Source organism: Colobus angolensis, unplaced genomic scaffold, assembly GCF_000951035.1.
Source record: "Colobus angolensis palliatus isolate OR3802 unplaced genomic scaffold, Cang.pa_1.0 Scaffold344, whole genome shotgun sequence".
In the NCBI taxonomy this organism is placed as follows: domain Eukaryota; kingdom Metazoa; phylum Chordata; class Mammalia; order Primates; family Cercopithecidae; genus Colobus; species Colobus angolensis.
The window spans coordinates 1,880,182-1,892,946 of NW_012116755.1; the positions used below are offsets into that span (position 1 = coordinate 1,880,182).

Below are 12,765 nucleotides of genomic sequence, written 5' to 3' on the forward strand. Positions count from 1 at the left end.
ATTGAGCACAGGTAGCTGCCTAATGAAGTTTATGTATCTGTTGCCACGAAGGTGGGTTGAAAGTTGTTATTTTTTACTGTTTTTTTGTTTTTTGTTTTTTTTTTTAAGTTTGTTTTGTGAAAACACAGGATTGAATGTAAGGACTAAAGAGAATCTATGTTGGGGTGGGACTGAGGCATGCAGGGAGGATTTGAATCAAGAGCAGGCTTATGAGAGATCCCCTTTAGCACAGTTGTCGGAGTACCCTGATAGAAATGTCATACTAACCAAATCATACTCTTAGCTCCTATTGAAGTCCGTTTCATTACGTTCTGCAAAGACATAAAGGCAGGACAGGACCCTGCCTTTCACACAGTATCTGGGAAAGAGATGTATTTGGGAGGAACTTCTTTGCAGTGGTTTTCAACCCTGGCCCCATGTTAAATTTCTAGAGGTGGGGCCTAGGCATTAGTAACTTTTAAAGTTCAATTCCAAGGTGTAACCAAGTTTGAGAACCAGTGCTTAGTATAGAGGACTTAGCGGAGAGTGGCCGTCAGTGTCTTGATTCTGGCAGATTTTCTCATGAGCCTCTCTCTTCCCTCTTCCAACACAGCAGATGTACAGAGGTGTGAACTGGAACCTTGAACCACCGTCAGTGAGAATCATCTGATGGAGCCTGGATTGTTATTTTCTCTTTTAAGCTGCACAATAGGAATGCCAAGGCTAGTTCTCTGCCTTTGAGCTGTATTATGCTTTTAGAACCCCTCCCCTTTAGAATTAAAGGACCTGGGAATGCGTAAAAGACAAAGCCATCACTAAACATATGTTTCCTTTTGATCTGTTGCAAATGACAAAAGTGCACAATACAAAAGATCATTTGTTTAAAAAGCATGTGAACAGCTCTCCTGTTTCCAAGACTCATTGTTTTGAAGGCAGGAGGCTCACAGTGAGACTTGGGGAGGTGAAGTGATGCCTTGTTGCTGGAAACTGTGATGTGCAGTGGCCGCTCACCTTTCTGATGTGCTTACAGGGCCACCGGATGATTGACTTGATAAACATGTTGCCTCAGGTTTTCTGTTTTGTTTTGTTTTGTTAAATTCCTGGTAACTAACCTAAATATCATGAGGTTGTGATGCCAATGGAATACATGACGGCTTTGAATGAGCTGTTCTGAAATCTAGGGCCAATCACTGTCAAAGATGCAAGTGGACCGAGAAACCAAGACTAAATCCTGCTCAAGCAGCAGTGTGGGGGTGGAGGCAACCTAGCAGGCCCTCCCGGCCAGAGCTGACTGGGAGCAGCCTAGTGTGGATTTCTCCATCTGGTCATGTGTTTTAGTCTTTCCCTAATAAACACCATCTCTTTTTAGTCGAAAAGCCAATATTTGTTAAGGAGTAGAGCACTGTTTTTTACCCCAGTTCTTTCCTCTCCCTTGTGCCTTACTCCAGTAGGTTGATGGGTGTATCAGCCCACCTCTGTGTGGTGTAGTAATGAAGCCAGCCTCACTCACCCCTGCTATCACACACTCTTTTTGTTTTTAGACAAAGTCTTGCTGCGTTGCCCAGGCTGGAGTGCAGTGGCACAATCTTTGCTCACTGCAACCTCTACCTCCAGGTTCAAGCGATTCTTCTGCCTCAGCCGTCCAAGTAGCTGGGATTACCGGCACATGCCACCATGCCTGGCTACTTTTTGTATTTTTAGTAGAGACAGGGTTTCACCATGTTGACAGGGTGGTCTCTAACTTCTGACCTCAGGCGATCTGCCCCCCTTGGCCTCCCAAAGTGCTGGGATTACAGGCGTGAGCCGTCGTACCCGGCCCATCACACACTCTGAGTAAAGCCAAGGGATGTAGTACTTGTTGATTTTTCTTGCAAGCCCAGCCTTATGCTTTGCACACATTATTGCCTTTTAACCTCACAGCAACCCTCTAAGATGTGTTTCATTGCTTCTGTTTTCTAATAGGGAAATGTGGCATGGCCACAAACTAGTGATGCAAGGACTTGAACCCAAGTCAGATGGCTCCAGGGTCTTTCCCGAGATCATGCTCTCCCAGGCTCTTTTCCTGGAGCAAGTGAGCCTTAGGAGACTTCAGTGGGGTACATGGAAGGTGGCCAAGTGCTGTGATTCTTCCTTTACAGACCAAGTGTTATTTTATAGCAGGAACAGTATAGGCTTCCGTGGCTCAGCCTTCTTGGACTTTATCATTGATGAATCGCTGTGTCTCAGGAGCTGCTGGCCAGACTGGCTTAGTTGTTAATTTGTGCAGGCAGTCATTGAGGTATGGGCGGCAGGTCTCAAAAGATGATATTTTGAGCCTCACTTGTGTTCTGAGGGAACTCAGGTTGTGTGTTGGGCTCTGTGATTGCTTGTGAATGTGCAAAATATTTTTAATGCCAAAAACCAGGTATTATAGAATGTAGAAATGCAGCTTAGAGGAACAATTCTAGTTGGAATCCCAGATTCGTAAATTTGGTCTCTTGGCAGCTAGATTGCACTTTCTAGAGCTCAGGAAGATATAAAAGTTGACATTTTTATGTAGATTTATGTGGAGTGTGGCTGAATTGCCAATGCTTTTGTAGCTGTAACTTTGAATTGCCTGACTTTTGTATTAAAAACAATGGTGCATTAACGTAGGTGTTGGCTTATTGGAAAAACAGGCCGAAGGAAACGCCTTTAACTTGTTATTTGATTTCTGTGGTGGTCTCCCTAAGGAGTCTTACCAGTTGGTGCTATCCCACAGCTTGTGGGCAGATGTGAGCAACAGGAAGCCCTACCCCACAGACTCTGGGTTCCCCCTTGGAGTTGCAGGCTGGAATTTGGGTGCTGTGGGGCAGATTCTCATGGATGATCTTTAAACATTTATTTGTTCAACAACTATTTTATGGGAAGGGATAAACTCATGTATCAAGAAAAACTGTATGCATCTCTAACTTCAAAATAGGAAATTTATTACACAAATTTATTATGTAGATCTTCCAAGTCAGACAACTACTTGGAGGCATATTAAATGATTTAAAATTTAGATAGTAAAATCAACCACTTATTACCAGTGAATAGCATTATGCACGCATAATAGAGTTTCAGAATTTTATCTGCCTGCAACCCCAGACTTGATACGTCCCTTCCTCTGGTTGGTCTCCGAAATGGTAGAAGGCTTGGTGGTCACATCATGCAGCATTCCTGTGTGCACTGCAAGTCATGCTCAGCAGAGATGGGGCTACCCCCGATGGAGAAGGGAAACTCACTTAACCACCTCCATGTTTCCACTTTTGCTCATTGATGTTTAACAAGTTATCAGTATGTATAGAATGGCCACTACTAGAGAGTTGTTTGATTGATGCTTCTTTAATCAGCCTGTGATTATAACTCAAACTGAAGAAATCTGAATTCATAGATCGGGGTTTCTCCACCTTGGCGCTGTTGATTGACATTTGGGACTGGGTGATTATTTTGTTCTGGGGACTGTCTTGTTCACTACAGGTTTTTAAAGCAGCATCCCTGTCCTCTATCCACTAGATGCCAGTAGCACACACACAACATACACACCTCAGTTGTGACAAACAAAAATGTCTCCAGTCAGTGCCAGATGGTCTCTGGGTAATAACATTTTCCCAGTTGAGCTCTCTTGCTTTACAGAAGGGAAGAAAGGACTGTTAACATCACCTCTGTGGGTTCTGAGACCCCTAGAAGACCCTTGTCTACAGAACTGGGTTTTGAATAGGCACGTCCCAGTGAAAATATGAAAATAGACTCTTAATTTCTAGCCAGTTGACTAAAATAAAAGCTTTTCAGCAGTTTAATTTCAGAACGATGGCTTTGATTATTTTGATTGAGATAAAGCATTAGAAGACTCAAAATAGCTGTTTTTGTTTTGCTTTGTTTTAATGAGCAAATCAGGGAAGGTTCCAGAGGGCTCTATGACTTTCAGGAGGTGTATTTCTAAGTGATGTCTGTTCCCAACCGTATTTATGATCCGTGTGAGACTGAACTCCTGGTGAGCCTTGTGAGTGTCTGTTCTGGCATTTCTTCATGGACTGGACATTACTGAGGGTCAGTCAGTGGCTGGGCCCTGTGTGCAGCAGATGGGAATAAAAGGGACAGGAGCACAGTCTTCCTCAGGGCACTCCCAGCCTCCTCTGGGCAGGTGAGTCATGCACTTCAGTACAATGGAACTTTTGAGTGCTGTGAATATGCCTGGAAATGAAACCACCAGTGATTGGAATAATGGTCCTGGAGCAGTGGTTTTCAAGCTGTACTCTTTTAGGAGTTGAGGTTGCTTTTTCTTCAAATGACATGTGCAGAAATGTAATATAAATAAAATAGATCAGACCCGCATTTGAAGCGAGGATGAAAGCAGGGGCCTATAATTCCCCACCCCTCCCTTTACCTCGGAGCTGACACTTCCAGAGAGAATGACCTTTCATTACAGGTTTGACTGAAAGTAGGCTAATGTTTGGTTGGATGAAGATCATTGTTTTTCCTGACTAGATCTGTCCTCTTTTTTCTACTTTAGGTAAAAGTGATTTTCAGAACCATCAACCTAAATGAAGATAACAATGCTGTTTCATGACTGTGTAATTTTTACTCTCACTCTGTGGAAGCAGATTCATGGGCTTAGAGAAAAAAACACATACTTGTATATTTTATATATGTGTGTATATATAAAATATGTTGTATATATGTTACATATATAATATATAATGTGTTACATATTTACTAAAAGAATTTTGATATGACCCACTCAAATAATAGAAAAATAGAGAAAATAAAATATTGAACCTCCGTCCTTTAGATTTAACAATTCTCATTATTTTCTCAAAATTATTTCACATACTTCTGTAAACCTCTAGTGGGTAAATATTTTTTTTTTTGTTTTGTTTGAGACGGAGTCTTGCTCCGTCGCCCAGGCTGGAGTGCAGTGGCCAGATCTCAGCTCACTGCAAGCTCCGCCTCCCGGGTTTACGCCATTCTCCTGCCTCATTCTCGCCCGCCACCTCGCCCGGCTAGTTTTTGTGTATTTTTTAGTAGAGACGGGGTTTCACCCTGTTAGCCAGGATGGTCTCGATCTCCTGACCTCGTGATCCTCCCGTCTCGGCCTCCCAGAGTGCTGGGATTACAGGCTTGAGCCACCGTGCCCGGCCGTAAAGATTTTTTAAAAATAAAAAGATATATCCACAATGACCAAGTCTTGGGAATATTTTTTCTATACCACCTCCACCCCTTACCCACATCCCCTATCCCAGTTCATCTTGGGGACCACAATGTAATAATTTGAATTTTGTTGTGAAACCTGCATGAAGGAATCAGACTTGATTCAATGTGCAGTAGTTCATACCTCTACTTTATTCTTCCTTCAACAACAATTTTGGGTGCCTCAATGTGCCGGGACCTGAGCATATAACAATGAGCAAATGAAATAGACCAAATGTAGCTCCTGCCCTGGGTTTCATTAACAATGGAAGTTTTTAAGTTGCTTGGCTAGAAAACTGAGGAGAACAAGTTCTGTGCCATGCTAGCTGGAGGGGTAGCTGGAGAGGAAAAGATGATGGATAAGGATGAATTTGGAGGTTTGGGGAAGCAAGCCCATTGGCAGAGTGCTGGTTAGGTTCTTGAGTTGGTGAAGATCTTTGTGCATGACGCCCCTGTAGACATCTGTGAAGCTGGAAGCCAGAGCAGGCTGCATCGTATGTGTGCCTCAGAAATTATGGCTCTTGTGTTGTGGAAGCTGGCCTAGGCGGACAGCTACAATGTGGGCAAAGCCTTTGGCTGGTGGTTCACTAGTTGCCTTGAAGTGGGAAGGTAGAGCCAATAGTCAGAGTTGAGTTATTTTCTCTCTAAAAGAATTGTTTTGTAATAGTTATTACTCTGCTACTTTCATAAAACAGCACCAAAAAAGGACTCAGGAATCTTACATAAGAAAAACAGCCCACTGGGAGCACAGATGTTTACCTGACACCTTGCTTAGTTCCTACCACATGCCCAAAGTCCGGGTTTGAAGCTGTCTCATTTGTTCACCTTAAGGAAGACTGAGTTGTTTGCACTTTTGGTAAAAGTATGCTTTCTATCGAAAGTTTATTACAAGGCATGGTGGCACGCACCTGTAGTCTCTGCTACTGGGGAGGCTGAGGAGGGAGGGTCGTTTGAGCCCAGGAGTTCGAGACTACAGTGAGGCATGATCACACCACTGCACTTCAGCCTTGGCGACACAGCAAGACTTCTGTCTCTTAAAAATAAAGTCTGTTACAAATGGAATCATTTGAATCATTTAAAGAGCACTAGAAAAGAAACGTGACAGTGGAGGTTTTATGCTTATTTGACTTTATCAATCATAAATTGTGTTTTTTGGAATTCTATAACAAATGTGTTTTTAGGACAGAAAGTAAATTTTGGGAACCTTTGATTTAGACTTGGAAATATAAACCAAGTGGTTTCTTACTAAGTTTAATGTTTTTAGTTGTTCTTCCTAAGTAGACAATGGCCCGATTCACATAATGGAATAAGTGGAATATACGGAGTCTAAAGGATCCACAAAGCCCCAGTTATATGTGGAAACACGGGATGTATTTTCAAATGAGGATCATACTGAGGCAGGCAAATATTCCTCTTGAATTTTGTGATTGCTTTCAAAATGAACTACGTTTGTGAGTAAGCATCAGGGCCCCAGTGTATGTTTGTGTGACAAAAATGTTAATACCCAATTTTGTACAATGTAATTCACTTGTTAGTGCCATAGATGAGTGGGCAGGAGGTGTGCAAAAGATTTGACGTTGAGTTTCTCATTGAACATGCCCTCAGAAAGGTGTAGGTGGCATTTCAATAACATACCTTTCCAGAATAAATTGCAGCTCTCCTTACTTTACAATTGATGAAAATATTTTGCGCTGATAAATATTTTTGTGATTTCATTACTTTTCAAAATTCAGTTGCAAGACTGATGCATGCATGGCAGGGGGGATGTTTATAATGGCCTGTACATTATTTTTCTTCTTTGTTGGCAGGAAATAACTACGTGCTTGCCAGATTACTACAAGTGGACTCAGTATCTCTTTGTTAAACTGTATGAGGCTGGGCTGGCCTATCAAAAGGAGGTAAGTTAAAATTAGCTGCACTTTTAAAATTTAGTGAATATCTTTAGGATACGTCATTGTAAAATAAGAAGCAAGTAAACCCTGTTTGCACAGTATCAGTTAAATGAATGCTACCTCAAGGTCATAAATTCAGTCACAGCAGACCCAGAAAGTGACTACTTCCTAGTTCAGTGTAGTGTCATCAAGACAGGGTCTGGGCTTCTTTCACTCTTGAATTCATACCACATAACCTACTCTCTGGTTCCTGTAATGAGATTCAGGAGGGGGTGTAAGAAGAAAGAATACAGCTTCTCAAATCCTAGCTCAGCTCCCTTTCCCGGCTGTGTGACCAGCTGGGTAACTTAACCTCAAGGAAACATGGTTTTGTATCTGCTGAATGGGAATGGGCACATTTTCCTTATGGGGTACTATGGTTTGGATGTCCCCTCCAAAACTCATGTTGAAATTTAATTGCCATTGTGATGGGTTTAAGAAGAGGAACCTTTAAGAAGTCAGTGGGTCATGAGAGCCCTGTCCTAATAAATGGATTAATGTTATTATTGTGGGAATGAGCTCCCAATAAAAGGATGAGTTCAGCCAAATTCTCTGTGCGTGTGTGTCATACACTCACTTGCTGTTCTACTTACTGCCATGGGATAATGCGGCACAGAGGCCCTTGCAGATGTTGGCACCATGCTCTTGGACTTCCTGACCTCCAGAATCAGCCAAATAAACTTCTATTAATAAATCATCCAGTCTGTGTTATTCTGTTACAGTAGCAGAAAATGGATGAAGACACAGGGTTCTTGAAAAGATTAAAGGTAATAGTTAAAGAACAGCGATCACAGTGGTCTCCTGAGAAATGGAAGTGTTTGTTATGGTGGGAGCTCAATAATGGTAGATAAGACTTGGAATGGTAGGAGATGAGCCAAGAGCATCATAGTGTGATGCAGAACTGTCCAGGATGATAGCCACTAGCCACATGTGAATTTAAGTTTAAAATAATTAAAATTAAATACTATTTAAAAAGTCAGAGCTGGGCACAGTGGCTCACATCTGTAATCCCAGAACTTTGGGAGATTCACACAGGAGGATTGCTGGAGGCCAGGAGTTCAAGACCAGCCTGGGCAACACAGTGAGACCCTGTCTCTACAAAAAGTAGGCAAAAATTAGTCCCAGTTACTCAAGTATCAAGACGGTGAGACAAGAGGATACTTTGAGCCCATTGGCCTACTGGGGTAAGGCACAAGGGAGAGGAAAGAACTGAGGTAAAAAATAGTGTTCTATTCTTTAACAAATATTGACTTTTTGACTAAAAAGAGATGGCGTTTATGAGGGAAAGACCAAAACACATGACCAGATGGAGAAATCCACACTAGGCTGCTCCCAATCAGCTCTGGCTGGGAGTGCTAGGTTGCCTCCACCCCCACACTGCTACTTGGGCAGGATTTAGTCTTGGTTTTTTTCCAGGTAGCTCTCTGTCTTAGTTGGTTTGTACTGCTGCAATAGAATACTTGAGACTGGGTAATTTATAAACAACAGAAATGTATTTCCTCGTAGTTCTGGAGGCTGGGAAGTCCAATATCAAGGTGCCGGCCTCTGGCAAGGGCCTTCTTGCTGCATCATCCTACAGTGGAAGGTGAGAGGGCAAGAGAGTAAGAGAGTGAGGGAGGGAGCAAGGGGGAGCTGAACTCACTGTTTTTTTTTTTGTTTTTTTTTGAGACAGAGTCTTGCTGTTGTCGCCCAGGCTGGAGTGCAATGGTGTGATCTCAGCTTACTGTAACCTCCGCCTCCCAGGTTCAAGCAATTCTCCTGCCTCAGCCTCCCGAGTAGCTGGAATTACAGGCATACGCCACCACGCCCAGCTAATTTTTGTATTTTTAGTAGAGACGGGGTTTCTCCATGTTGGTCAGACTAGTCTCGAACTCCCAACCTCAGGTGATCTGCCTGCTTCGACCTCCCAAAGTGCTGAGATTACAGGCGTGAGCTACCATGCCCAGCTGAACACACTTTTTTTTTTTTTTTTTTTTTGAGACAGAGTCTCGCTCTGTCGCCCAGGCTGAAGTGCAGTGGCCGGATCTCAGCTCACTGCAAGCTCCGCCTCCCGGGTTCACGCCATTCTCCTGCCTCAGCCTCCTGAGTAGCTGGGACTACAGGCGCCCGCCACCTCGCCCTTAGTAGAGACAGGGTTTCACCGTGTTAGCCAGGATGGTCTCGATCTCCTGACCTTGTGATCCGCCCGTCTCGGCCTCCCAAAGTGCTGGGATTACAAGCTTGAGCCACCGCGCCCGGCCTGAACACACTTTTATAACAAGCCCACTCTTAATAACTAACCTACACTCGTGATAGCAACATCCATTTATTCATGAAAGCAGAGACCTCATGACCTAATCACTCTGAAATGTCCCACCTCTTAACACTGTTGCATTAGGGATTAAGTTTCCAACACATGAACTTTGGGGGACACATTCAGACCACAGCAATCTCCTTTTATTGGATAGCTATTTTCAAATTGACCTTGAAACAGAAAACATTGCTATTAGCATTCTATTTCTGTGGTTTATTTCAAAATACAAATTTTTGGAATAAACTTTATAAAGTTAACTGACTTCAGAAATATACTTTGTAAAGCATATTTAACCAAAATAACTCAGGTAAATGAGCATTTAGGAATAGTATTCTAGCAGAGCATTACTAAACATAGCTGGAGTGTTTAAGTCTTTTGTTCTTAACAAGCACTGTCCACCAAATGTTCAGTTCTGTTGCAAAAAGAATCTGCTGTTGCTTTCACAAAACAAAGTATTTTCAGCTGCAAATATGAACATAAAGACCTATACTTGGCAGAACATTAATTTCACCTTTTGAAAAACATTTTCTTAAAACTCTTTAAAAAAAGTTCTATTCCGTCGATGTAGTTTTAGAGGGTTTTGTTGTTATGGGTTTTTTTTTTTTTTCATTAATATATCATAGTTGTACATATTTTACATGTGATATTTGATACATGTATACAATGTGTCATGATCAAATCAGGGTAATTGGGATATCCATCACCTCAAACATTTATCTTTTCTTTGTGTTGGAAATAATTAGATTTCTTCTAAATACTTTGAAACATACAATAAATTATTGTTAACTATAATTTCCCTACTATATTATCAAATGCTAGAACTTATTCCTTTTATCTACCTGTGTTTTTGTACCCATTAACCACTGTCCTTTTATCCCCCCTCTCTCCCCCTTCCTTTCCCAGCCCCTGGCCGCCACTATTCTACACTCTACCTCCATGAGATCCACTTTTTTAAGCTCTCACATATAAGTGAGAACATTTGATATTTGTCTTTCTGTGCCTGGCTTATGTCACCTGGTAACCTCCAGTTCCATTCATGTTAATGTAAATGAGAGGATTTTATTCTTTTTTATGGATGAATAATATTCCATAGTGTGTATATACCACATTTTTAAAATCCATTAATCCACTGATGGACACTTGGGTTGATTGGATATCTTGTCTATTGTGAATAGTGCCACAATAAGCATAGGAGTGCAGGTATCTCTTCGATAATACTGATTTCAGTTCCTTTGGGTATATACCCAGCAGTGGGATTGCTGAATCATATGGTAGTTTTATTTTTAATTTTACGAGGACCCTCCTTACTGTTTTTCATACAGTGTATGAGGATTCCCCTTTCTCCATATTCTCACCAGCATCCATTTCTCCATCTTTTAATAGAAGCCATTTTAACTGAGTGAAATTATGTTTCATTGCGGTTTTGATTTGCACTTCCCTGATGATTAATGATGTTAAACTTTTTTTTTTCTTCCATATGCTTTTTAGCCATTTGTATGTCTTCTTTTGAGAAATGTCTATACAGGTCTTTTGCCCATTTGCTAATTGGAGTATTTGGATTTTTGTTTTTTGCTGTTGAGTTGTTTGGATTCCTTATATATTCTGGTTATTAATCCCTCGTCAGATGAATAATTTGCAAATGTTTTTCCCCTTCTGTAAGGCTATCTCTCCATTTTGTTTATTGCTTCCTTTGCTGTGCAGAAGCTTTTTTGCTCGATGTGATCCCATTTGTCTATTTTTGCTTTTATTGCTTGTGCTTTTGTGATCTTACCCCAAAAAAATATTTCCCAATCCAATGTCCTGTAGCATTTCCCTAATGTTTTGTTCTAGTAGTTTCATAGTTTTTGGTCTTACATTTAAGTCTTTAATCTATTTTGAGTTTATTTTTTTATGTGGTAAAAAATGGGGATTTAGTTTCATTCCTCTGTATATGGATATCCAGTTTTCCCAGCAACATTTATTAAAGAGACTGTCTTTTTCCCAATGTATGTTCTTAGAACCTTTGTCAAAAATGAGTTGACTGTATAAGTTCATGGATTTATATCTGGGTTCTCGGTTTCATTTCATTGGTCTGTGTGTCTCCTTTTATGCCAGTACCATGCTGTTTGGGTTACTATAGTTTTTTAGTATAATTTGAAACCAGGTAGTGTGATGCTTTCAGCTTTGTTCTGTTTTTGCTCAGGATTGCTTTGGCTATTCAGGGTCTTTTGTGGTTCCATACAGATTTTAGGGTTGTTTTTCTATTTCTGTAAAGAATGTCATTGATATTTTGATAGGGATTGCATTGAATCTGTGGATCACTTTGTGTAGTATGTGCATTTTAACAATATTAATTCTTCTAGTCCATGAACATAGTATATTTTTCCACTTTTTGTGTGTCCTTTTCAATTTCTATCATCAATGTTTTATACTTTTCCTTAGAGATCTTTCACCTAGCTTAAATTTATTCCTAGGTATTTTATTTGTAACTCTTATAAATGGGATTACTTGCTTGATTTCTTTTTCAGATTGATCATTGTTAACATATAGAAATGCTGCTGATTTCTGTGTGTTGATTTTGTATCCTGCAACTTTACTAAATTCATTTATCGAGTCTAAGTTTTTTGGTTAGAATCTTTAGGTTTTTCTAAATATAAAATCATGTTGTCTACAAACAAGAATAATTTGACTTCTTCCTTTCCAGTTTAGTTGCCCTTTATTTGTTTCTCTTGCCTACTTGCCCTAGCTAAGACTTCCAGTACTGTGTTGAATGAAAGTGTTGAAAGTGGTAATCCTTGTCTTGTTCCAGATCTTAGTGGAAAGGCTTTCAATTTTTTCCCATTCAATGTGATATTAGCTATAGGCTTGTCATATATGGCCTTTATTGTGTTGAGGTATGTTCCTACTATACCTGATTTGTTGAGGTGTTTTATTTTTATTTTTATCACGAAGGATGTTGAATTTTATTGAATACTTTTTTAGCATCTATGGAAATTATGTATTTTGGTCCGTGGTTTTCTCATATGATATGACATTTGTTGATTTATGTATGTTGAACCATCCTTGCATCCCTGAGATGAATCCCTGTTGATCATGGTGAATGATCTTTTTAATGTGTTGTTGAATTCTGTTTACTACTATTTTGTTGAGGATTTTTACATCTCTATTTATTAGGGATATTGGCCTATAGCTTTCTTTTTTGTTATGTCTTTGTCTGGTTTAGATATCAGGGTAATGCTGGCTTTATAGAATGAGTCTAGAAGAATTACCTCTTTCTAGAAGAGTTTGAGAAGAATGGGTATTAGTTAGAATTCAGCAGTGAATCCATCAGGTCCTGGTCTTTTCTTTGATGGAAGACTTTATATTACTGCTATGAACTCATTACTTGTTCTA

The 12,765-nt window shown here is 40.4% G+C and overlaps 1 protein-coding gene across 2 annotated transcripts in view; it reads left to right on the forward strand.

Moving 5' to 3' along the window:
- LARS2 (leucyl-tRNA synthetase 2, mitochondrial) overlaps nt 1-12,765 on the forward strand; it is a 162,387-nt gene that overhangs the window by 52,316 nt on the left and 97,306 nt on the right. For both annotated transcript variants that reach the window (XM_011952653.1, XM_011952654.1), the window contains one exon: nt 6,978-7,067. In XM_011952653.1, coding sequence (XP_011808043.1) covers nt 6,978-7,067 — 90 coding nt within the window. The remainder of the gene's footprint in view (nt 1-6,977; nt 7,068-12,765) is intronic.